Genomic DNA, 27,082 nt, shown 5'->3' with positions numbered 1-27,082 from the left:
TTCTGTGGGGAAGGAGAAATGATGACAATGCCATCTGTTAGATTATTTGAAATTCCACATTAAAGCATGGAATAAACCCTGAAACCAATCAAAGAACTGCTTTATCATTGCAAAGTGGAAGCAATGGGTAAGAACAGCAGAGTATCTGCATTTCCTGCATGCAACTGGCAGAACACACTAATTAGGAAGGTAACTTTTAACGACAAAGAAGAGAGTACAATTGATGTTAATGGTCTGAATAGTCTTTCTGTAAATGCATTTTTGTACTGAATTTTCTCTCTATAGCACCACTGGCTTTCTGAGTATCAGAGATGCTGAGGTCATGGATCTGAAAAACACCACATTGGCAAGATGTTATGGAAATTTCTGATGTGAACTGTGCCTCAGATTGCTCAAATGGAGGAGTTCTGATCCTCCAAAGGAGATAACTCTGCCCAAGTAGGATTGCAGGAATTCAAAGAGCTGTGTAATGGAGCATTATTTGCTCTGATCTCTCTAGTTTTCAATTCAGGGCATTACAGATCATGTGAGTTGAAGTTAAAAATACAATAATAGAGAAAATTTCTTGGCTGAAAGTTATCTTTTTGTTCTGGGCAATTATTCTTAGTCTTGGGCATGAAGAATAAAACTTCTCCTGGTTCAGAAGAAGCCACTTCTCCATCTCTGGCAGCACGAGTGTGCTAAGCTAGAGAGTGTCTCTGCTGGAGCACAAAGAGGGCAAGTGACAAAGAGAAACACTGGCTTGTCACCAGAAATTCCTGAACTCGAGTGCAGTGAGACATGGAAGGGGCTGAGCTCTGCCTGCCACAGGAACCAAGGACAGCAGAATCCACTGGGCACATCTTTCGTGTTGCTGCCAGCTGAGCATGGGCAACCCCGAAGCAGTTTTATTGCCACCACAATACTGCAACGAAAATCCCTCTTCATCCTCTCTATAAACCCTCTCAGCACAACCAAAGGCAACAGGGTTGTGTGGCAACACTGCTCTGTGCCACACAAGGGAATTCTGAGCTGCTTCCCTGGAGTTAACAACTCGTCTGCGCTATCAAAGATATGGATAAACCCTCTTCCATGGGAGGTCAGGATCTGGCCCATACTATGGATCAGGATCACACAGGCACAGAGTATTTTTGGCTGAAACTCAACAAGTTTGAATTAAGCTAAAAACCCCTCAAATAACTGATAACAAACAGGTTTTTTGGGTTTTTTACGTACAATTTCTTCTTTATTTTTTAGAAGTGTAAAGATTTCCTGACAAAGGCTCAACTCAGGTAAACAAAGGCCTGAAAACTGCACTAAAATTTAAATCAAAGTAGCACTGTTTGCTTTCTGAGACACAATCATTAAAAATGAGAAGTGCCTTTTCCATGATTGGTGTTTACACTCCAGTAATACTTGGAGAGGCTCAGAAGAATTCACAGCCTCATTGTGCCAGTGTTCTGAGCACATGTAACAAAAAGTTCCTCCTCTAATGAGTTTATACTCCTGGTTAATGAGAAGCAGCTGAAATGAGTAAAGGACGTTTAATTACTTGCACATTTCATGTGAGCACAAGATCCTGATTCCCAGTCTTGTGCTCAGCTCTGGCATGAAGTATTTCTCTGTGGAACTGCAAAGTGAGGATAATATTCCCTTATCCTAGTCCCTTGCCTAGCTGGATTAATTATCAAAAGCCTGTAAAGCACACTGAAGAGGAGGAGTGTAAGATTATCAACAAACTTTCAAAAATCTGTTCTCTTTCTTTACACTCCTGAAACAGTGTCATGGCCTCTAAAACCCAAACAGCAATATCTTGTCTGCACCTTCCACAATCTTGTTCTTCAAATGATTCTAAACTGCCTCCCAAATAAAATATGCCACAATTTCTAGGAGAGAAGGGAATTGTCCATGGTCACTCAGAAATGCTGTGACAGAGCATGGAATTGGTCCTCAGCCATCCGAAATCTAGGCTGGGATTTGGCATATGCTCCAAGCTGGCTTGAAATCCAACTGAAATGGCTCTGGTTTAGTACTCCAGGAGATTCCCTGTTCCCTGCCCATGGCAGAGGGTTGGAATGAGGTGATCTCTAAGGTCCTCTCCAACCCAAACCATTCTGTGATTGGTTCTATGACTCAACATGTACTTACCAACTTGGGTAATGCCTCTTTTTTTTTTTTTTTTTTTTTTTTTCAGTCCTCCTATTTATTTATCTTTTCATGTATTTCCCCTGATACTCTATGGAAATCCCCACAGAAATAAAGGAAAATCAGGGGTGTGGGGAAGGAAATTATGCTCAGCTGCTTTATCAGGAAGTGACAGCAGAGCTAAAGTACCTTGTTTTTCAGCCTGTCAGCTTCCAGTTTAAATGGACTGTGTCCAGCTTGTCCCAGGCTCTGTGAGCTTCCCTCCAGCTACAAAACACCCTTCAGGTAACCCCCTCAGACCTGTGAATTTAGGGTTTGTGATCCTGAGAAGTGCAAAGTGCTTACAGTGTCCCCTGAAGCCTGTGGGAACTCCAGGTTGGCACAAGAGCTGGACTGAGCTCAGTGTTTGCAAAAGAAAAGTAACCGCATGATTCTTCCACTTCATAACCTCAGATAAAACCCTGAATTCCATTCCCTGCCACTGAGAATAATGCTCTGTAATGAGTATTTGGGTAATAATGTGTTTACAAGTTGTGACCAAGCTTACCCCCCAGTGTGCTAAGATTTGGAACACGAGCCCATCTTAAGTCAATGCTAAACAAGAAGGCATGAGGAAAAGCAGGAATCCAGTTCAAATTATACAGGTTCTTTAACAGCAGTGTGGTGTGTCAGGCAAGTCTGTACATACCCTTTGAGAAACAGAGGGGCAGAATCAGCCTCCTTTCATCTACAAATAGCATCAATGATCACAGCCCTGAGGTAAGGCCAGGAGTTGTGAATTCTATTTTGATTCCAAGAGAGAGATTCATGGCAGAAAGTATTTCTCTGTATAATTACAGTGACTGGCACTTGTTCATACACATTGCAAACTCAGGGCAGCTACTCCTTCTGCCAACAAACACAGGGCCTGTCAAAGAGCAAGACCTGGTAAGACAAAAAGCACAGAAATGGTTTTGCATTCTCCTGCCTACTTCTAAATCAGGATTAGAATTTAGCCCATGGATGTTTTACATTATTGTCTTCTCTTCAAGTTTAATCTGAACATCCTCCTAATGTGAAAGGAGGAGTATTCAGGACCTCTACTGGCAGCAAGTTCATGCACGTAATCCTGGAAACTAAATTCTTTTTACTTATATTAACCTTTCCCTTAAGCAACAGCAACCAATGTTCCCATCTGTCAAGATCATGTATAAGTATATTGAAGAATAAGCCTAAACTAATTTTAATCATTTCCAAGATATGCCGAGAAATATAAAGGATTAAATATTTCCCATTATCCTGGGGCGTCTTCCAACTCCAGTCAGAGAAACAGCACTGGAAGCACTCACTGCTTTGTAAAGACCTGACTGTTCAATTGGTTCCACAGCTGGAAAGTGCAGTGCCCAAAAGTAGGAGCCCCTGTGAACCACTAGACTGGGACTTCAGGCAGCAGTTCACATGCAAGGCTCTCCATGGCTTTTGGGTGGTCCTGTTGCATTCAGGACAGGAGAGTTTCCTGATTCTGGGCATTTATACAAAAATTTGGCTGAAAAACCTATTAAAGCAGTCACCAGGTTAGCAAAGCAGCATTTCTGTATGGCACTTTGACCTGCTCTGGCTGTGTGAGCAGAACTAGTGATGTAAAGCACACCAGGACGTTAAGTACAGCCTGCCCTAAGAGTGCCCAGCACACATTCCATAACATTCCTGACTCGGGGAACATGGAGAGCAAGCTCTGCCTGTGCAGAGGGAGTTGGTTATAACACAGACATGTAAGGCCTAGATCCTCTGCTTTGCTTAATAAGGCAAATCCTTAAGCTAGATCCGTGCCATCCTGAGCCACACCAAGGCCTCAACCCTCTGGTTTGTGCAGCCAAGGACACCAGAACCAGCCACTCCACCAGAACCAGCTACATCCACCCAGGGAAGGATGAAGCTCTGTGCCAGGAAATCCTACCCCCTTTGCTTTCCCTGGCACCAAGCGGGCAGATGAAGAGGAGGCCAGAGACACAGGCTCTGTGCCAGCTAACATGCTGGAAAAACATTTTCTTGGGAACTTCCACCTTATTCCGAATCCTCTGTGCTGGACTAGTGGTACAAACAGGAGTCCTGGCCTCCTGTCTCTGCGTGCTAACTTTAACTCCATCTCTAATTGCCTTAGTTTATTTTTAAGCATTTCTCCAGTCGAGGCAGCAGGTTCATTAAGTACAAGAGATTTTAATCTTGTTTCAGGAACTCATTAAGTACCTTGCTATAAGAAAAAGGAGGAATTCAGGGGCCATCTGCTGGCTGTTGGGCACAGCACTGTGGCCACAACCCTGCTGACAGGCCAGGAGGGAGAAAACCGGGAGCCAAGCACAACCCAAACTCAGCTCTGATGCCTGATAATTTAGCATAGGAAATATTTGGTGATATTTACAATTAGCAGCCTTTTATAATCTATATTAAAGTAATAGTACATGCTAAATGCTGTTTTAATTACTTTTGCACTCGTGCAAATGTAACTTTGGTTCAGTGTCAATGCAAACATCTGGTCACAGGTGATTTATACAACCAGGATCAGTTTTGGAGTTATACAGATATAGAAAAATTCAACTACCGTGTCACAAACCCACTATAACAGTAATGGGATTTAATAGATTTCCTCACCCTCTCTAAATCTGTGTATTGCAACACATTTTGGGGGCTTAACTGGCATTTCTATACAGCAGTGGCATAAAACCTATTCCTTCATAACTGGTTCATCAGCCCTTTGTACATTCTTTATACTGAGACATTAATTTCAGTTTCTTACAGTCCTTTTCCTTTATGCATTTTCCACTCAGCAATAAAAAGGGTATATTTTTAAATCTTGCTTAGGACATCACCTAAGTGCAGTCATGTGAGCTGCTGAGATGCCCAAGTGCTGTGGTCCAGCTGGTAAACTGCTGGTTTGGGATCCTGAGATCCACAATGTCCTTGAACAACCCAAAGATGTAAGAAAAGGGCAATTTCCAATGTTGATGCCAGCACTATTGCCTTAAAAAGATCAAAACACCCATAGAATAGCAATAGAGGCACCTATTTTAGTAAGGCAGGTAAAGAATCAAAAGCATTTTACTGACAACTGTGCAGATCAAGGCACCTCCTCAATAAAAATAACTTACGGGGCCACCAATTGAACTGAAAATACTTCTACAAGTTTTGGAAATCAGTCTTTCCTTCCCCAGTTACTAAACATACAGAACTTCAGCACCACTCTTGGTGGTAAATACGGATTTTGTCACAGATTTTCCCACAAAGAGATATCAGATTAAAGAGAGAACAAGGCCACAGAAAGGGCAGGAAGATTTTGACCATAGTAGAGTGTTAATTCTGTGGGAATTCAAGCAGAAAATCTTGTGGTTGAGAATTCTACCTGACATCAGTAAGCTGAGTCAATGCTGTATTAACATAAAGAACCTACTGATTTGGACAGAAAGGTTATAGAGTCTGTGTTTACAAGCTGGAAAGGAAAGTATTCACAAAATCTATTTGTTAAGGCAGAATGACTTGGTCGTGCCTGGATGTTTTTGTTTTGTAAGCCAGTTGTAAGGCTGAGCTGCAAGGAGATGAGGATTATGGTAATATAATTACTAATACAAGGTTGGCCAAAGTGATTGTGTATGCCAAGAAAAATGAGATGCCTCAGAATGAGTCAACACATTCATTTCCCAAACAGTTTGGCTGTGCAAGGCAGATAAAACAGTATTTATAAGGGACTGGTTACAAGATGGTTCCTAATAGCTTTCAAACGACGTTATCTTGTTCTGCCATATCATGATAAAGCAATAAATAGACAACCAAGGTGAAGCCCTGCTGAAAACACCCACTTTGTCCCAATAATAAAAGAGCTTAATACAAGCAAAATACTAGTTGTTCCCTGTTAGATGAATTCCAAAGCTGGAAAAGTGGCAGGGCCATGAGCACCACCCCCTGCAGGGGTTTGGCTGCCTGGGTTCGAGGCCAGAGCTGACAGCAGCTCACGTGTGTCATGTGGGGCTGCTGTGGAAGGAACTGTGTGAAGGTGCTGGGCCCATCCCTCTTTGCTCAGGAGCTGCCACAGAAAGGGACTTGGGGTCCTGGTCAATGGCAAGTTGAATATGAGCCAACAGTGCCCTGGCAGGAGGGCCAGCCATGTCCTCCTGGGACAGCAGGCACCAGGCTGGGTGAGGGAGGGGATTGTCCTGCTCTGCTCTGCCCTGGGGCAGCCTCATCTCAACATTGGGGCAGTTTGGGGCACCACAATATAGGAAAGATATGAGGCCATTAGAGAGTGTCCAAAGGAGGGCAAGGAAGATGGGGAAGGGCCCTGATTTGAAGCCATGTGAGGACACTGAGGGCACTTGGGGTGTTCAGCTGGAGCAGAGGAGACTGAGGGGAGACCTCACTGCAGTTCCAACTTCCTCGGGAGGGGCAGAGGAGGGGCAGGGACTGAGCTCTGCTCTGGGGGGACCAGGAACAGCACCCAGGGAACGGCTGGAGCTGTGTCAGGGCAGGGTCTCAGGAAAAGGTTCTTCCCCCAGAGGGTGGTTGGGCACTGACCAGGCTCCCCAGGGCAGTGGGCACAGCCCCAAGGCTGCCAGAGCTCCAGGAGTGTTTGGACAACGCTCTGAGGGACAGGGTGGGATTGTTGGGGTGTCTGTGCAGGGGCAGGAGTTGGACTCAGTGATCTTTGTGGGTCCCTTCCTTCTATGATTCTGCATTTCAGCTGAGACATTTCCCTTGGTCCTTGTCAAGCTACACTGCAGCTCTACCTCTGCCTGGCACCTCACTCACCTGAACTGACCCTTCATTGACTGGCTTCATCCCTACAGACACCCTGGGGCATCCCTGCACTGGCTGACCACGTGTCCTGTCCCTGGACCCACTCCTGTCCCTGGGTTGGCTTTCTGGCATTGATCTTGGACCTACCTCATTCCCACAGACTTCCCAACTGGCCACCCTCAAACGGAGCTGCTGTGCTCCTCGTCTGGGGACTGTGGGACAGCACTCCTTGCTGGTGAGGTCCCTGCCCTGCTCTCATCTGCAGTTCCTGCTTTGTCTTCCCTAAAGGTAGGACAGGGTAAGGGTGGATATTAGGAAGAAATTAATCCCTGTGAGGGTGGTGAGGCCCTGGCACAGGTTGCCCAGAGAAGCTGTGGCTGCCCCTGGATCCCTGGAAGTGTTCAAGGCCAGGTTGGACGGGGCTTGGAGCAACCTGGGCTAGTGGAAGGTGTCCCTGCCCATGGCAGGGGGTGGAACGAGGTGAGCTTTAAGGTCCCTTCCATCCCAAACTATTCTGGGATTCTACTGTTCCTAGAGTAACCCACTTGTGCTGCTCCCAGACATAAATCTCAGTTACAAGCCTGGCAAAAGTAAAAGCTATTATCTGGATCCCACCTAATGGGAATGTAATATGGAAAACAACATCAGTACAAAGTTACTCCATCATAATAAGCAAGATGAATGAAGTGACAGATCAAACCCATTTCATTTTACATCCCTATTTAACTGGTTTACGTACTGTGCAGCTTTCCTTCTCCCTCCCTCATCAATAACACTCTGCTCAAACACTGAGACAAACCCTGGGCGTGTTACTCTAAGCTGTTAATTCATCCTGACCTTACAACAAGGATCACATCACCACTCTGCTGGCTTTCACAGGGCTCTAGATGCTCACATCAGTTCTGAATGAGATCCAAAGATCCAAATGTGGGAACTGAAAGAGGTCCAAAGATTCAAATGTGGTCAAGGGGCCCAGTTTCAGAAGAGATCAACTCATGCCAGTCTTAAATTTCACTGAAAGTTTTCCTGGTGAAGGGGAGCAGAAAAAACCTAAACCATTAAAAAAAACAGGTTCTTCCATGCATTATTTTTAAAACAAAGAGGTGGGACAGATGGCAAAAGTATTGATACCTAAAGACACAGATGTGACAGGCAGAATTCTTAGAATGAACCCAATGATTTCCCAGGAAACTTGGTACCTGCATAACCTGAAAATACACTGGATCTCAGCCCCTTCCTCAGGAGCTGAAGTGGTCCTGGAAGTTAGTTCTCAGTCTCCCAAGTTACCTGCACTGTTTGGAAAGTGTTATCCCCAACACTGACTCTCAAAGTGAAGCTGAGGACAGAGTCTGACTGAACTAGGTTAAGAAAAAAACCAGAGCACATTAAATCTGAGTTTCACTGCTTTTATATTTTAGACAAGAACTCTAATGTAACCCTAATGCAGCTTTTTAAATTTTCTTTGCTAGTCTTTTTCAGCATCTCAGCTACAGTAATTGCAGAGTTTCTAAACTCTCTCTCTGATTATTATTCAATTCAATAATTTATGTACATTATAAATGGTCAGAGGAATTCTGGAAACTATGACAAGTGTTCCAGATCTGAACATCTATCACTGCCAAAACAAAGGACTTACAAAACAAATTTGAAAGTGTGCTACTCTGTCAAATACTGGGGCTTGTTCTTTGAATATACATGTTTATATATAGATATTAGATATTTTCACTGAGACATAGCTGCCAAATTATAGCTTCTTTAGTTTTAAATGTCAAAACATTCAAGTTTTTCTATGTTCAGAAAAAAAGAAAGAAAAGAAAACCCTGTTCTAATAAAAAAAAAAAAGCTGCTATCAAGGGGGATTTCAAGTGAACTTATAAAGGACTGTTACATTTGATACATGATGTTGACACATTTTTCATTCTTAATTTTACTAATGAATATTCCTAAAGCAGAACTAAGAGCAAAGTTGTCCACAGAACAGAGTTATTCCAGGTTGTGCTGGCTTGTTTTGCCCGGCAGTGCCTCGGGAGGTCAGGCAGAGGCTTCCCCCAGGCAGGCTGGCAGTTAATTTAGAATCATGGAGTGGTTTGGGTTGGAAGGGACCTTAGAAGTCTTGTCCCACCTTCCACTAGCCCAGGTTGCTCCAAGCCCCGTCCAACCTGGCCTTGGACACTTCCAGGGATGGGGCAGCCACAGCTTCTCTGGGCAACCTGTGCCAGGGCCTCCCCACCCTCACAGGGGAGAATTTCTTCCCAATATCCCATCTAACCCTGCCCTCTGGCAGTTCAAAACCACTGCATCTTGTCCTGTCACTCTCTGCCTGTATAAAAGTCCCTCTCTCTCCCTTTAGGTGCTGAGAGCAGCTTCCATGGGCAGCAGAAGGCTGTAAACCCTGGGCAGCAATGCCCACGTCCTACTGCCATGACCAGCTGGCAGGAGCATCACCAAATCTATCAGGGGCATATTTACACTGCCATTCAGCTACAGCAGAGCCACACCCTGAGCTGCACTCCAGAGAAACCCCATTACCAAGCTGTTCTCTTCATTTTATTGGCTTCAGCACAGCAAATATGGGAAATGACCACGATACAGAATAATTCCGCATTGCTTGGTGCATTGTCAGGAATGAGATAGCAAGGCTCAAGTAGATTTCTGATGAGCAAGTAAGTGCCTGCATCTTAATAAGGGCTAACTGGAACTGGGTGGTACCTGACAGCAGCAAGAGGCTGAAGGATTCACAACCTTACACTCCCAAAACAGAGCTCTGGGCAGCGCCCTGACCTTGTCAAAGCAGGCTGGTGGAGGGAAAGTCAACTGGCAGTTTGTTAGTCCTTTACTCCTCATCAGTGATTAATCCAGTGTTAAATAAAATGAGCTTTCAAATCTCCAGAAACACAGCAGTCAAGTTACAAAACAAACCTGAACGGTCCAGCCCCCAATTTGGGGTTGTAAGGTCTTTAAATTTTTGTACTGACAGAAGAGCTTTGTTATTGCTATCAGCCCAAATAAATCATTATGGACAAATTCTGGAGTTTCTCATCTCCTCTGACCTTCTCAGCTGCCCCTGTGTTCAGTGAACTCAGTGAAAGGATGAAGCAGGACTGCATATCACAGCATCGTGGAATGACTTGGGTTGGAAGGGACCTTAAAGACCATCTTATTCCAACAAGACATAGCAAACCTTCTCAGGAGGAGAACCAGCCCTGTCCTCCAAGCCTTATTTTAGGCTTTGGGAAAAATCAGGATAATTTCATACTCCCTTAATCAGGAGCAAAATCTATTATTAAATTCACAGTCCTCGAAACCTACCCACTAAATTGACCTATAAAGCTGCTGGGGGCAGACAACCAGACAGGACTCAGCATCAGCTTTGCTTTAGGAGTATGACAGTAAAAAATATTTCACTTTTTTAGAAAAAGTTATGAAAAATCCTGTGGGAGAGCCTGGTTCCCATGAAGTAGATGACACTGAGCACACCGATTTCAGCAAGCTGGGCTCCTGCTATATTGTGACAGGTTAAAACTCGTGGGCAGCTGCATGGGGAGCACTCCCTGCACAGGAAAGTGGAAAAAATACAATTAGTGTGAGAGAAGAGCTGTGGAACTGCTCATCTCATCAGGTAATGGTGCTCCATAACAAACAGATTTTAAATAATGCAACGAAAATTACTTTTTGCTCTAGGATCACACTTGCCCATAGCCAGGAAGCCACTGTGAAAGGCACGGGCAGCCACTGACCATGTGGAACAGAACTGGGGTGTTCTCTGCCATGGGCTGCTTCCCAGACACTGACTGCTGAGGCTGCAATCCCTCCAGCTGCTCCTGGAATCTGAGTCTCCTCTGTCTCTCTTTCATCTGCTCTTCTTTTTGGGATAGCTCTCTTTCACTTTCTTGTGTCCTGAAAAACATAGAGATTCTGCTTTGCTTTAAGCTTTTCACTTGGGAGAAAAAGCCACTTGCTCATCTGTTTGCACTGCTTTTTTTTTTTCTTGTATTTATACCACACACTTTAGAGTCAAACATGACATGAAAGGCTAAAATAGATTTAGAAAGATTTTTAGGTGGTTGTGGGGGGCCACAAGAATTTGTCATTGGATGAAATCATCTCTCTGAGAAAAACACCCAACCTCAAAGCAAAGGAGCAGAGCTCAAACCTCTGATAAGTGGTGATGATCTATTTGGAGATCAAAATTCCTTTAAGCAGAGATGTGTTAGTGACGTTTCACTCCCCATCTCCACACCAAAATTCTCAGTCTAACCCCAATTCCTTTCCTATCTGCTATAGGATAAGACAGTGACAAGTTTCCCTGACCCAAGACCTTCCATCTTTCTACATTTCGATGCCTGCAGGAAGATTTCCTCTGCCATGGAGTTCAATTTCTTCTGAATTCTTCCAGCCCCAGGCACCCCAAAAATAACGAGAATAGCAAGAAAGACAACTGAAATCAGTTAAAATCATTGTGAGCTCATCATCATCATGGCTGGGCTTCACGAACGAAGATTTGGGAAGGCTTTATCCACATTTGTTACAGGCACGTTGGTGACTTATGAGGCCAATACATGACAGACATATCCAATTGCAGAAGGCACAGCAGAAAGACTCCTTAGATGGTGTATTCTGCAAGACACGGTTCTTCCTGCGTTGCCTTTTCTCCTCGGGAGTGACCCTGCGTGTGTTCTCAAAGGCATCAGCAGCGTTATAGACGGGGTGTCTCCAGGCCTCCCGATTGGAGGCCAGAGTAGACCAGTTCTGGTGATCAATATGGCCAAGGCTGAGATGTTGTTTCAGGGAGTCCTTGAATCTTTTCTTCGGGGCTCCTCTCTTGCGGCAGCCGGTGGCAAGTTCACCATAAAGCACGATCTTAGGGAGGCGGTGGTTGGTCCTTCATCCTGGAGACGTGCCCTGCCCATCACAGCTGTGTTCTCATCAGCATGGCCTCAATACTTGTGACTGCTGCTTGCTCAAGAACAGATGTATTGGTCACGTAATCTGACCAGTGGATGTTTAAGATTGTTCAGAGGCAGCGTTGATGGAAGCGTTCAAGGAGATGCAGGTGGTGGCAGTAGATGACCCAGGATTCAGATCCATATAAGAGTAGACAGCACTATGGCTCTGTAAACACTGATCTTGGTGCTTTTCTTCAAGTGTTTATTACGCCATACTCTTTCGTGGAGTTTTCCAAAAGCACTATATGCCTTTGCTAACCTGTTGTCTATCTCCCCATCAATCTTACCACCTGAAGAGATGAGGCTACCAAGGTAATTAAACTGCTGGGCTGATTTGAGCTCTGATTGGCCAATGGTGATGTGGGGATGATGGGGGACTTCCTGAGGTGCAGGTTGATGGAGAACCTCTGTCTTCTTTAAGCTGATTTCCAGCCCAAAGAGCTCAGCAGCATCTGCAAAGCAGGATGTTAAACGCTGCAGAGCTGCTTCTGTGTGAGTGACAAGGGCGGCGTCATCAGCATAAAGCAGCTCCTGGACAAGATGGTTTACGGTCTTGGTGTGGGCCTTCAGACGCCTTAGATTGAATAGACTTCCATCAGTATGATATCAGATGTAGATCCCATCCTGATCATCGAGGTCTGCTGTGGCCCTTTGGAGCATCATGCTAAAGAAGATTGTGAATAAGGTAGGAGCGAGAACGCAGCCTTGTTTCACACCATTCTTAATTAAAAAGGGCTCAGAAAGTGTGTTGCCATACCTGACTTGGCCGTGCTGATCCTCATGAAGTGAGATGATCATTTTAAGGAACTTGGGGGGACAAACTAAATGTTCCAAAATCTGCCACAGACCTTTTCATTGTGAGCTACTACTTGGACAATAACTAACCCAGCTCCTTGCCTAGCTGTGGGTTCCCATCTCTGTGGCAGGTTAACAAGTAGCCAAAATGGAGTTTTATACTCCTGATGGAAGCAATGAGCTTTAATGTCAGGAATTCCATAGAGGAAAAAACCCTGCAACCAACCATCTGCCATTTAAAGCAAGTACACAGGAGCTGAGGTGTTTAAGTGGCAGGGCCGGCAACTGTTTAACTCTGAAACAGTCCCAGTCTCCAGAGCAGGCACATCCTGATTCTTTCCAGGGCTCATATGTCAAAGTCATTTCAGTCTGAAAATAGCAGGCAGAATATAACCTTTGAAAAGTCAGTATAATGGAGCTCTCCCAAACAGCTGGGCAGGTGCACAAGGCAACCACCTGATTTCACTTTAAAATCAGACCTTCTGCAGAATACACAACATTAAACTAAGCCCAAGGAGGCAGAGGCCCAAATAACTCTGCTATTTCCTCAACTGATATCACTCTTATTTCTACTTTTTAAAGCTTTTCAAGGTATTCCTTTGGTATTCCTCATGGGTGTACTTTGTCCCTCCAAGGTCTTGCATTTTCCTTGATGGCAAAGTATCAGAATTCCTTTGTTTGGAAGAAAATGTTACAAGGGGAGGCTGATACATCTTCCAGTTTGTAAAAGGTGTTTGATATTGAGAAACAGAAATAAACTATTTCCCATTCCTTCCAGGAACACAAAAAAAACAAGCTTAAATTAGAGAGAGGATAATTTAAGGAAAACCTTTACAACTGTAGAGATAATTAAGTAGCAAAATGTACTACCTGGGAGTCAAGGAATCCTCACCACTGAGGATTTCAAGACCAAGTTATATAAAGATCTGCCAGGAAAGGATTAGATTTTACCTCACTCTGTATTGGTAAAGGGAGATTGACCCTTCCAGACCTATTTTCTAGGATGCTGTGCTTATGAAACCTCAGTGCTGTTGTTCATAAAGGAAACCAATATTGTTATCCTCCTCTTCTACAGAATAAAAACTAAAGAAAAAGGCTAAATTTATAATGTCAGAAGTGCCATAGCACAACTAATCCCAGGCCACTTCACTGATCCACTCAGGCTTCCTCTAAACCTTGCAGCAGGAGCTGCCAGGACTGTTGTTTTTCAGGTAACAAAACCAGACACCCTTTTGCTCCAGCTCACAGACCAGATAAGTAATGTTCTTTAATCTTGGACAATTAGACAACAATCAAAACCACTGATGACTTTTCCTGTGGGATACCTTGGCAATTCTGTTGTAGTTAGAGGACACTCTGGAGCATTTCCTGAATTCTGAACCTTCTCAGCTTCCATTTTGTTTCCTTTTTCTATGTCAGCTTCATTGTCCCCACAGTTTGACAAAGGGGGACTTTTCTTCTCTGGTTCCAATCTCATTAGTTTCCTGGGAACCACCTTATTTGTCTCTTGTCTCACTTTACAATATTGGGTTTGACTTATACTAGAGGAACCTCTGTCTTCCAGACTTTCTGGATCCAGTTTTTCAGTTGGAGTAGATGTTTTACAAAGAAGCTCTGAGGTCTCCTTACGGGCTGCTCGGAGTTGTTGCAGTAACAGGCTTTTCCCTGAGCAATTCCTCCTATAAAAGGAAATAAAAACCTAATTTAATGCAAGACAAAGCATTATATGAATAAATTCAATCTCTGAGGAACTTCTCAAATGAGTAACAGCTACAAAACAAGGGCTGGGCATCTACAGGAATGATAACTGTTGGTAATAGCAGCAACAGCACTCAGGTGACACAAAACACCACAGAGACAGAACACAGAATTTATCTTAATGGCAATTTATTTACCTCTTCTGCATTTCAGGCACAACACACACCTACTAAAAGAGCCCTCAACAAATGTATCGTTGGCATGGAAATCAGAGCCTACAGATTTTTGTCCATTTTTGGGATTCAAATACCTACAGAAGAAAAGTTTCTGAGTGTTTGGCTTAACCAATGTCTCCTCTAAGTTAACGAGACTGCTAAACTGTCAGCAATTACATTATTGTGATATATTCTGTTGTGGAAAGTCTGGTCATGACATAGTGGACAGATATGGTGATTTTGCAGTTCTGTTCCCAAGTCACCTGCTAGAATCAATTTGTATCTCATCTGGTGATTATGAGCAAATAAAACACCTTATTTTAGTTGTACCTGAAGAGTACACAGCCTGAGCAGCCATTGGTTTGGGTTGGACAGTAATGCTGTAGGTTGGTGGTGTGTATGAGCACTCAGCATCCTAGGTATATTGTACTACAGAATATATAGGATATGTTTAATAATTCCATCCAGAGAAGAGTGAAAATGGCATTGACCCCTTGTGAATGAAATCAGAATCTTGCCCTGCTGAGACCAAGAGGATTTCTTTATTTACAAACAGATCTGAGCAATATTTGCCAGGCATTTCAGTTGGGTACGTTCTTAAGCAACACTAAAGCAAATCAAAATCCAACCAACCGAGCTCTGCTCTCCATCACTCGATTTACACTGATGCAACTGTTGAATCTGAGTCAGTGCCAGGGAGAGTTCCCCAAGCATCACCTCATCCCTGCCTCTGGGATTTTGGATTAGATGTCCTAAATGATACTGTTCAGGCTCTGCTCCTTGTCAAATCATTTCTTCTTTCAGCCCATTAGAAAAAAAGTATAATTGGCTGGCACAACAATACATGTGTCCTGCTGGTCCTCTGCACTGCTGTGAAGTGAACTTACACACAGCAGACTTTGAAATGAATCCACAGCATAAATGCAGGAGGATCCTTAAGGTTTGACATCTCTGCTTCACATTAAACAAATGTCTCATAACTTATGGGTATGAATCAAGCCCTGAGTTTAGTAACAGGAAAAGGCTGACATCTGTGCCTATTGAGGAATTTACAGTTTAGGATTCCATCTATCACACTCTTTCCCCTTCCCCCTCCAATTAAGGAGAACTGGGAGCATCCCTGCCCACACAGTGTATTCAACATCCTCTTTTAACTTCTATCTATTCTAGCCTGGTTTATTTTTTCTAAAAAATAAAGGTTTGTCTGAGTCAACTCCCTACAACATTTTCAAAGACTGACTGTGAGTCATTTAAAGGACAGTTCTTGTGTCACTCAAACAGGTCTGGAGAAAGAGTCCCATTTCCCAGCCACCCAGGGCTACTCCAGCTGAGTTTTGAGTTGTTCCCCTGCAGCTGTACAGGTGCAAGGGCTGCACTGCCTCGAGGATCAACAACTGTTTTCTACCTTTGGTACCTTTACCATGCAACAGAAAAAGTGATCTCCTGGGGCCAGACAAACACTTTCATTACTGGGCTTTTTTGCTGTGAAGACCAGAAATGGAGATATTTCAGTACTCCAGCTTTCACTCAAATCACTGTTAGGGCAATTATTTTAGTTCCAGAAAGAATCAACATCCTATCACTTGACCTGGGGTCATGGTAAAGAATCTTACATTCTGCTTTCTGCTTCATCCTTAATTGTCACAGTCTCTTCTTCTTCTTCTTCGGTGGAGCTGTCACTTGAACTTGTAAAACAAATCAGACCACATGAGTTTACTCTGTTCCAAATGGGTGTTGGCTCTTCGTTAATTATATTGAACATATACATATGAAATATAAATAAAATACAAATTTAGAAAATTAGAAAAAGGGAGAGACTTTCAGAGAAGAACTCCAGGTGTTATGGATAGTTCTTCACACTATTACTCTAGCAAAAAAATTAAAATATTCAAGCAACCAGATCAAAATGTGTTACCTGTTTCTTATCTATTAGCTGTTTATTAACTACAAGGTTTCTTTTGATGACAGTGTGGAAGAAAAGACCAGTTTTAAAGTTACATTTCACAACCATGCAATGCAGAGAGGAGGTTTCAGTTTCCCACTTTTTGTTACTTATTTCTCACTACCAATAAAGTGGTATAAATCCAGGCTTTACCTTTGTTCTTCTTCAGGGAGTGTCACTGAGTTCTGTGGTTCATCATCTCTTAAGTCCAAGTACACAGTTGCAGGCTCTGGCAGGCTCTGTAATCTTATGTTCTTTCTCAGAGAACTTAGTGAGGATGATGGCAAGGCAACATCCCTGCATACAGAAAACACCATTTCAGCATGTCCTCTGCCTTATCCAGACAAGAAGTCCTGCAGAGTGTGGATTAGGATCAAAACTGGGTTGAGAAAAGAGCTTTGTGCTTGGCTACCATACAGATTCCAACTATACTTCTGTCTACTATCAACCACCTTTCAAAGCTTAATTCAAAGATTCAGCTTCCCCCAGGCATACAGATCACAGGCAGGATGATGAGGGATATTTAGTTCTCAAAATCTGGCAACATCAAATAGTTCTGTAGAACAAAGGCAGGCAGTTATGGTACCAATTAGCTGTGTCAATGTGAAAGAAAAGGTCTCCCTTTTCCTCTCTGCCACTTTTGGCAGTTCTGTTTCATCCTTCAGAGCACACAAAGTGCAAATCACCTTCATGGCTCTCTCTGCTCTGGCAATGAGGATACTTCCCACCTTCCACTCCACAGGCTTTTTCACTATTGTTTCCCCTGTGCCTACACCACTGATGTTGTTTGCTCTGAACAGCCTGAAAATCCACTTCTTTCACACAGAACCCTCCATGATGCCCTGACATCTCCGCTGATACCCACAAAAAACCATCCTGTATATTTTACCTAAATTGTAGTACCAATAAAAAGAAATTGGTAGCTTGGATGACAAAATAATGTGGAGGATGATAATTAGCTCAGCCTCGTTTTCCTGCCTTTCTCGTTTGTCTCAAGTAAGGCCTAGACAAAGGTGGTGCTTGATGGGTAATGCTCAGGTGTTTATCATCAAATGTATAGGAATGACTGAGTCTTAATTTTTCCCATTAACATCCCTGTAGCATATTGCAACTATGGAATCAGCTTTCTGCAGTGGCCACAGGGAACAGCACCTCCAGAAGACAGGGAGTTCCCAGTATCCCTACGGGCAGCCAGGATTACCTGGGCTATGTGACAGAAAAGGACCTACTTATTGTCCTGCTCTTCTTGAAAGGAGTAGGCCTTGGCTGGCAGCCACCTGCAGAGAGGAGACACTGTCCTGGACTGCCTGGCACACAGCTCTTCCAGCTCTTTCAGGAGCTCACAGTTCCTCCTGAAGGTCTCTACGGAAGAGCAACAAAAGGAATCACCAGTTGGGGTCTCCTGCCACGGGATCATCCAAAACACCCGCTCCTCATTTCCACATTGTCCCTTTTCCTACAGCCTGTCAGAAGGGGAAGGATAAAGATATTATTGGCATCTGGCTCTGACTCCCTTCAAACCTTCATCCAGCTTGTCTGATCCACTCTTAGGCCATGGCAGGCCACGAAGCACTGGCTTCAGACTAAGAAGACCAGATGAAATCTTGAGGGAAGCTAATTAAACATGTTTTAGAGGGATTAAAAACCCCCACTATGATTTCAACATTCAAAATCATGCTGCAGGGAATGACTTAAACACAGGAACTTGAGTTTTATTTATTTTTATACACTTTCAGCAAAGTTGGTATTAATTTAGTAATATTACCACAATCTGCTGAGAAGAAAGCAACTTCTGCATGAGTGTTATCTCTCTGCTGCTCCAGCTCCTCAAGATTCTTATCTAGATCCCATTTCTCAATATTCTGAAAGAAGACAATAGAAATGTGATGGAAACTTCACTCCCAAAAGACCATCCCTAACTTCACTGCCAGCTTGCTTTCAGCAGCTCCACAAGGAACTGCTGGAAGGAAAGGAAGGATTTATTATATCCCTTTGGACAGTGCATCTCTCCAGCTGCTTCATCTACTTCTGCTGAGGTTTTTTCACTGACAAGCATGAACCCTTTTGAAATAGGCTACAAAAAATCCCTGGAGACAGTGAAAGAGATTAAAAAATGGCCTGGTCCAAGACCAAGCACATGTACCCTGAATAACACTGAGAACTTCTCACTGCCACTTATAAGAGAAGGAATTCTGGCTTTTCCATTCTTTGAGATGAGGCTCTGAGCCTTTTCCTCCCTCTCCAACTTCTGACCAGGGTAAATTCCCATTCCCCTAGGTACAGTCAGCAATCTTGGCTACAGATACAATCTCCCAGCTGCTTATTCCACAGTGAATATGGGATCATCCATTTCATTGCTAGGAATCCCACACACCTGGCTGAGGGCACACTCACACTGCTAACTCTGGTATGAGAACCAGGCTGCCATGACAAATCCACATGCATTTAAAACACTGACTGCTTCCCCTCTGAACATCAGTTGAAATGTGAAGTTTAATCAAAAATACTCACATCCATCTGAAATATCATCACCAGAACTTAGAAGTACTCATGAGTTTTACTAAAAGGAAGGGGGCTGTCAATCGTGACAACAATGTCACAACTACAGCAAACATGCATTTCTCATAACCACTCCCAGGTTTTAGAAAGCAGAAGCAGATTCCAAACCCAGCAGCTTCACCTTGTAAAACCTCTGTCATCTGCCCCTCTTGTTTCAGAGAAGATTCTCTGTCCTTCCTGAGCAATAAATCTTCACACATACCTGAACCCTGACTAGCTCTATTCTAACACCACACACTGCAGCTGATGAGAGTAACAAGCTGAAGTCTCTCACCAACACAAAGCTAATACTGGTTCAACAATGCCATTATTTATTGGTCTGGAACAGCAAGAAAGGACTGACAACTGAGAACTACATCACAGGTTCTGTTTTATCAAAAAGCCCGAAGAGAAAGACAATACATACATTTATTTTATTATGATGCAGTTAGAACTAAGCTTCTCTTTCACTAATAGTGCTGAAGAACAAACCATTATAATAACAAAGATCAAAATATCATCTAACCTGCTTTATTAAAGCTTTAGACTCTTAAGTCTTACCAGGAACAGCACTGTTGGAAGGTACTGGACAGGGTCCAGAAGAAAAGAATTTAAGATTTGCACAATTCCATTTCTAACATAGAAAGGAATTTAAGGAAAAAATCAAATGAACTGATATGAATCAAGAAGCAACTGTATATGAGTTTTAACAACTTGACATAAATTAAATACCTTGCTGAGCTGGCAAGTAACAACCACCTTCCAAATCAAAGTGAGAACACACTGAACCTGGTCTCAGTACCCAACCAAAACCATCAGCTAATTGAAGTCACTGATATCAAACAGGTTCTGAAAGGCAAATGATGCCTCCTGAATTAATATAGCAACTGATTTACATGAGGTGAAATGGGAATTAAACCCAGAACCACCTGAAAAAGATCCCCTCCAATGAGGCAACACAATTTAACACACACGCAAGCAGCTGCATTCTTTGCCTGTACTGGAACAGCTCTAACATTAAAAAGTATATTTTGTGAATGTAGATGAAAGGAAATATCTGTACTCTGACCTATGGAAGGCTTTGAACAGAAATATCAGGTCATGCTCTGTGCTGATTAAGTCCTAATGAACTCAAAAATCAATAAAGGAAGACCTATAACTATAGTACTGAAGAGAACCATCTCTCCACGCTGGGCCACATCTCAGCTAACACATAAGCTGGTCATCCCACAGAACTAAGGACCTGCCTTAGGCAGAAGAGATTTAGGATTTCAGGAACAATCCTAACCACCTTCTCTTCTCACCTCCAGCACTACAGGAAAGACCAGACACTGGAAGGCCAGAAAGGTCCCTGTTTTAGTGCCAAGTCTGCCTGGAACCAGAAGAGTCTCCTGCGCTTCCAGAGACAGAGGCTGTGGTTGGCTCTCCTGAGGTCCCAGGAGCCACACTGCTGATCCATTGGTTTTGCCACCAAGATGGACTTGCAATGACAGCTCTGAGACAGCTTTTGGTAGCTTACAGAACACATACCCTCTGTATGTGCAGAAGTTGGCACTTCATTTCCTCGCTTTAGTGGGACTCTGCAAGCAATGCACTGTGCCCCCACCCCTCAAAGTTTGTTCTTGGGGCCACTCACCTGCAGTGACAAATGGGTCACTTCTCCAAGATGCTCATCTGAGGAGGTCTCTCCCTTTGCAATTCTTTCTAGACTGTTGTTGATGCCACAGGAGGGAGGTTTGACATCCTGCTCTGGGTGGGCTGGAGATGGCTCCAGAATGGTTTTGGAGAGTATCTTTGTCTCTATCAACTTTTTTCTCTCTTTTTTACTGTACAGCCCTTCCACAGACAATGCTGTATTAAGCCAAGAGCTCCCTGTTTCCCTGGCCTGTCTCCTGCCCAGTTCTTTCTCTTCAAGGTGATCTGTGGAATCTGCAAGAGACTCTTCAAGAACAGCTCCCTTTTGGTTTGGTATTTCTTCAGTCTGGCTGGCAAGATTGCAAGTCTCATCTTTAATCATTTGTACATCTTCTTTTGCAATGATTTGGGTACCATCTGTTTCTTCCTGAAAGCCAAAACTTTCCAGGTCTCCGTTCCAGATTTCCCATGGTTGTCTTTCTGTTTCCTGGATTTGCTACAGGTAGAAAAAGCACACATGTGCAGAAAATGATATCTCCCTGAGCTTTAGAAGCAGATAATAAACCAAAACAAAGTGACTGGAAGACAACAGGTCCAACTTAGACACCATATGGAAACAACCCACACCACATCCATCATGGAAAACAGTAAGACTGTTTACTTTCCAGAAACTTTAATTTCAGGAAGTGCTAAACATCCTTGAAATTTCTTTTCCTTACACGTGCTCATTGTAGGACACCTCTCACACCAAGATAAACAATGGGGAGTTAGTCTTCCCATGATGGAACGGTAGGGTCAGCTGGCTCCTCTTCCAGCTTCTCATGATGGCTAATCTTCCAGGGAGATGGGATGCCCCATCCCTGGAAGTGTCCAAGGCCAGGTTGGATGGGGCTTGGAGCAACCTGGGCTAGTGGAAGGTGTTCCTGCCCATGGCAGGGGGGGTTGGAACAAGATGAGCTTTAAGGTCCTTCCCAACCCAAACCATTCTGGGATTCTATGAACTCATCACTACAGGAGCAAAGTAATAATTTTCTCCCAGAAAAGCTGTTCAAGGAGTAAACTTCATACTTGTCCCCCTTTCTGCACTGTCCTAAATAATTCTTCATTTTCTAGACACATAAAATGGTAGCTGAAACAATTTAAAACCCTGAAAAATTCAGGCATCAATCCACAGGGTTAATGTGCACCGCTAGTGCACAGGAAAAACAAACAGTAAAAGGACAATAAAAACTGCCAGGAGACAGGACAAAAAAGTTCTAAAATCTCAAGAACAGAGAAAACTTTAAAGAGTAACTGTATAAAGAGAGAGAAAGATCTAGTTTCTAGTGGGAGAAAGTACTGGGGGCTAAGCTTTTCCGTCACATAGTTCAGTCAAATAGGTCCAACACCAGCAGATGCCCACACTGGAGACAGCCAGAAGAGAGGGGTGACAGCAGTACAGCCCCCACACAACAGTCACAACCTGCACGTTGGAGTCTTCCAGGGAAAACATCATCAGTTCTTCTGAAAGGTCAGGAATTAAGTTCGGCAGCTCCCGCTGGAAGATGAAAAGTTCCTCACCACTCTCACAATCAGACTGAAAACAAGAACAAAAAAAGAGAAATTAAACAGGTGACTGTAATATTTGCCTGAATATCTGGTTTGCAGTGACAGCTCCCATGTTGTCACCCCTCGAAGTGCAGAGCCAAGAAGTTTCTTTGCAGGCACAACAGACAGTCCAGTAGCCCAACAGTCACCAACCCAGGCTGTCTCACAGCCACCCAGTGTTGGAGCAAGCTACAATTGTAAAAACCATGTAAAACACTGAATTTCCATGGAGGTTGGTGACAAACATCCCTCTGAGCAGAGCAATGAAAAGGGTGGGAAGTTCTCTAACTCCTGAGAGATTCTGTGCCTACCTCACTCACCATCAGTGGCAAGAGCAGAGCTGCTCACTATTGACAAGGGCCTGGAGTGACAGAACAAGGGGGAATGGCTTCCCATGGCCACAAGCAAGGGCTGGATGGGATATTGGGAAGAAATTCTTCCCTGTGAGGGTGGTGAGGCCCTGGCACAGGTTGCCCAGAGAAGCTGTGGCTGCCCCATCCCTGGAAGTGTCCAAGGCCAGGTTGGACGGGGCTTGGAGCAACCTAGTGGAAGGTTTCCAACCCCCATGGCAGGGGTTTGGAAAGAGATGAGCTTTAAGAGCCCTCCAACCCAAATCATTCTGGGATTCTGTGATTCTAAGGGAAGGGGAGCTCATGACTGGAAAGGCAAGGCCCCACCAGGTCAAGCCCAGTTTCACAGCACCCAAGAGGAACAAGCAGGACAGACCAGGGGTAGCAACAAGGCTGAGCAAAAAAAATCTACATGATAAGGCAATATTGTGGTGATGAGACAGGTCAGAGGTAAAGCCTGAAAGTTAATTCACAGATGAAAGTCCAGCTCAACCAGAAACCAGCCCTTCTCCAACACAGCTCAGAGAGAGAATGAAGGCCCCGAGCAGAGCTGCTGGACATGTGAGTGAGAGCCCCAGCTGAGGATGGGCAGGGCCATGAAGGCTTTTTATTGCAACCAGGACCCTGACATCCACTCTTCAGGATGCAAACAGCATCTGTGGTTGGTAGGTCAGCATTTAAACAGCTTTGAAAATCCCTTTTCTAAACATAAGATGTGTATTGGAGATGAATACTTATGCATGGACACCAAGGGGAGATTAAGGACCTCCTCAGTAGTCAGGACACAGCTTTCCTGCTTGTCCCTTTTGTTTTGCAAGTGTGCATTTTTGGGAATTCACTGCAGAGCATTCTTTCTGGTATCATTAACTTTCCTTAACATGAAGAAAACTCCAACAGAACACCTTTCCTCTTAATAAATTGCCTATCAGGGTAATGAAGGTACTTCAGGGCATAAAACACATTTGTCAGTGCCATTTTCAGAGGCAGGAGCAGAGCACATTCAGGTCACAGATCTCAGATGCATAAATGGATCTTCAGGCACGTGGGAATCGCTCAGACAAAGGTGCAACACTGGAATTGCAGGTTCAGCAGCACAGGGATTATACAACCAGATCTTTTGAATGCAAATGAAGGGCCAAATAGATTGCCTCGGTTCCTTCAGCAGGAATTTTTAAATAGAAACAGAGAAATTGGAGATTGTTCCTAAGTAAAAAGAAAGGTTCAGTGGGGTTTAGAGTGACACAATGGTATTTGGCCCCAAAGTGTGGAGCTTTTCCTCCTTCTTAACCTTATTGTACAATTACACAACAAGAAAGCCTACAAATAATTCCAGTGTTGGGCCTTAATCTAGACTATACAGACACATATTAAAATGCAATGGTTGTTTTAAATAGGTAGAGGGGAACTGAGATACTGTGAGGCAAAATGGTTTGCCCACCACGGTAGTGACAGATCCAGGTGCAGAAATCAAGTCATGGTATCTCTGTCAACACTCTATCCACTAGATCACAGTGCTTCAGATCACTGATAATGATAAGTGATAAATAGCTCTTGGAGGCATTTCCTTCACTGCCCACAAGACTCCCCTTGTACCATTAATGGCCACAATAAGACGGAATAAAATATATCCTTTGTGTGTTCAAAATTATTTTTTCAAGTTTATACATGTTTGAAAATTAACAAAATATTTTTATTTGGACAAAAGGCCACCAATAATAGAGTCTTGAAACACAGCATCCCCTCAGGAAAGTCAGTGCCAGAGCATCTTGAACTAGAGTGGAAGGCACTTTTTTATTTGCACCAGACTGATGCTGCATATGAACAGAAATCTGGAACAGCCAAGAGCAAGCTGACCCAGCCCCAGCAAGTGAAAAACATATCACACTGAAGAATTCTGCACAATATCTCTCAGTCTCATTCTTTGCACGTAAAACTGAAGCACAAAAAGGCAACAGGGCTTGTGGAGAATTACAGGCAGTAAAAAGAAGCAGAATGCAGGATTGAAAGATCTGCCAAATGTTTTTTTTCCAGTGGATCATCAAGTCTTTAGGATTATCACTTTCCTGTGACCCTCATAGATAGAAAATCATACCAACAGGCCTACTGTCTGCAAGTACATTGTTGGAATGAACAGCATAATACTGCCAAGCATAAAACATTATCATTTCACTGTAAATCAGCAGGATCCTGCTTTCATACCAAATTTTTGACTAAACAAACTAAGAAGAAATGTGGGTTCATTCTGTAAGATGCCCACTACTCTCCTTTTCCCTGAAAATACTTCTTGTCTGGAGAATCACAGAATAGTTTGGGTTGGAAGGGACCTTAAAGCTCATCTCCTTCCACCCCCTGCCACGGGCAGGGACACCTTCCACTAGCCCAGGTTGCTCCAAGCCCTGTCCAACCTGGCCTTGGACACTTCCAGGGATGGGGCAGCCACAGCTTCTCTGGGCAACCTGTGCCAGGGCCTCACCACCCTCACAGCCAACAATTCCTTCCCAATATCCCATCTAACCCTGCCCTCTGGCAGTGGGAAGCCATTCCCTCTTGTTCTGTCCCTCCAGGTCCTTCTCCAAAGTCCCTTTCCAGCTGTCTTGGAGCCTCTTTAGGCAGTGGGAGGGGCTCTCAGGTCTCCCTAGAGCCTCTTCTTCTCCAGGCTGAACAATCCCAACTCTCTCAGCCTTTCCTCACAGCAGAGCTGCTCCATCCCTCTGATCATCCTGGTGACCTCCTCTGGACTCTCTCCCACAGGTCCATGTCCTTCCACTGCTGGGAACCCTGGGGCTGGAGGCAGCACTGCAGGTGGGGTCTCACCTGAGCAGAGGGGCAGGTTCCAAAGACTACAGAGAGAGGAGATGGCAGTGACTCTCTGACAACTGAGTATAATCCAAAAGGCTGTGGATTAATGCACAGTGTTACACAGCCAGGACAGGCAGCCCATTCAGAACACCACCCCAGGCACTCTGAGACACCTGCCTAAGGTCACCTGCTCTTGCCTTTGAGAGACTTTTCTGAGGCAGTGTGAAGAAAGGCAGGTTTCAGTGCTTACTGTGGAGGACTCGGAGTCCAGAGATGGGAGCTGGTCTTTCACTGCAGCGAGTATGGATCCCCACTGGAATGGTCTGTCACTCTGCACGGGAGCTGCAGGAGGCTCAGCTGGATGTTCTGCATCCTCACTCTGCCCTTCCGAGGCCATTGGAACAGCTTCCCTTCAAACAAATGAAAGATGAGCTTAAGGATACCTCACCAAAGAACGAGGGGTAACATCAGCACAAAACAAGAGCACAGCACGTGCAGTAAGGGCAGTGGAATTCTCAGCACTCCCAGGGCATGATACAATCTGCATTTTTGGAACTGTTCCTTCCCGCCTGTGTTCAGAGGTTCACGAGCTTTCTGCCCTGCTTACCACACACACCCCAGAGGCAGCTGAGCCTCTCATTTTGAGAGTACTTTTTGGGGTTCTTAGCCAGACTGCTGTAACTGTGTTCCCTTAAAGCATGTTCCCATGTTCTGCCTGCATGGAGAGGGAAGGAACACAACAAAGACAGGCTGACACCTCTGCTCTCAGCTGGATTTCACTTGTCTTCCCTATTTCCCTACCGTTCCCTTCCTCACTGCTCAAATGACAGATAAAATGATCATAGAGTCACAGAATTCCAGCATGGTTCGGGTTGGAAGGGACCTTAAAGCTCATCTCATTCCACCCCCTGCCATGGGCAGGGATGCCTTCCACCAGAGCAGGCTGCTCCAAGTCTTGTCCAACCTGGCCTTGAACACTGGTTTGTGTTTGCTATTGTTTTCACTGGATTTTTAAACAAAAAATAGTTGAGAGTCAGCATGTTCTTGGATTTTGACCTCTCAAAGTGTTTCTAAAGTGGATTCTTTCCTTGATGTACATGAGGAGTTGAGACAACACAGAAGGGGATGTAGCTGTACTAAGAAATCAGATAATTAATCCTCACTGAAAACCTTTACATTTTATGCTACAATTGCATGGTTTTCTGGGCAATTAAACATGAGAGTAAATGATTTCTTTTGGGGCAAGAAAGGTTCGGAGGTTCCATAGAATCATAGAAGACCCAGAATCAGAAGAAACTCACAGGGATCATCAAAGGTTGTGTGTTGTTGAGGACTGAAATAACTGTTCAAGTGATGTCACTGTTATTTGCGTTGACGTAGGCAATAAAAATCCTCAAAACATGAGGTTAAACTCAGCTTATGCCCGGGGACCTTTATAACTTGCAATTGCCTCTGTAAATACCTTATAGTCCATATCCACACAGTGGTTTTGTTGGGACAACCCCTGAATTTGATTTAAGTAAGGAGGAGAAAACTTCCATGGCTGGAGTACAGTGCTCCGACAGCGAGCAGAGGATGTTAAGGAAAATAGGAGTCCCATGAAGATAAAATAAACTGCCTGGTGCAGTACTCTGTGATTATTTGGGAGGTCAGTATCCCAAAGTTATGGATGTTACGCTGGATCTGACT

General features: G+C 44.0%; 1 protein-coding gene across 1 annotated transcript in view; it reads right to left on the bottom strand.

Moving 5' to 3' along the window:
- Window positions 1-27,082, bottom strand: part of CUNH16orf71 (chromosome unknown C16orf71 homolog) — a 94,700-nt gene that overhangs the window by 66,463 nt on the left and 1,155 nt on the right. Inside the window, exons 2-11 of the mRNA XM_027654892.1 lie at window positions 25,644-25,803; window positions 22,117-22,233; window positions 20,659-21,153; window positions 20,327-20,503; window positions 18,250-18,346; window positions 17,714-17,846; window positions 16,638-16,781; window positions 16,156-16,227; window positions 13,955-14,308; window positions 10,626-10,803 (exon numbers count right to left, since the gene is read on the bottom strand). Coding sequence (XP_027510693.1) covers window positions 10,626-10,803; window positions 13,955-14,308; window positions 16,156-16,227; window positions 16,638-16,781; window positions 17,714-17,846; window positions 18,250-18,346; window positions 20,327-20,503; window positions 20,659-21,153; window positions 22,117-22,233; window positions 25,644-25,803 — 1,927 coding nt within the window. The remainder of the gene's footprint in view (window positions 1-10,625; window positions 10,804-13,954; window positions 14,309-16,155; window positions 16,228-16,637; window positions 16,782-17,713; window positions 17,847-18,249; window positions 18,347-20,326; window positions 20,504-20,658; window positions 21,154-22,116; window positions 22,234-25,643; window positions 25,804-27,082) is intronic.

The sequence above is a fragment of the Corapipo altera genome, unplaced genomic scaffold, assembly GCF_003945725.1.
Source record: "Corapipo altera isolate COAL_440 unplaced genomic scaffold, ASM394572v1 98, whole genome shotgun sequence".
NCBI classification, from domain to species: domain Eukaryota; kingdom Metazoa; phylum Chordata; class Aves; order Passeriformes; family Pipridae; genus Corapipo; species Corapipo altera.
The sequence above is the reverse complement of the archived record's forward strand: the minus strand, read 5'-3'. Positions and strand labels throughout refer to the sequence as shown.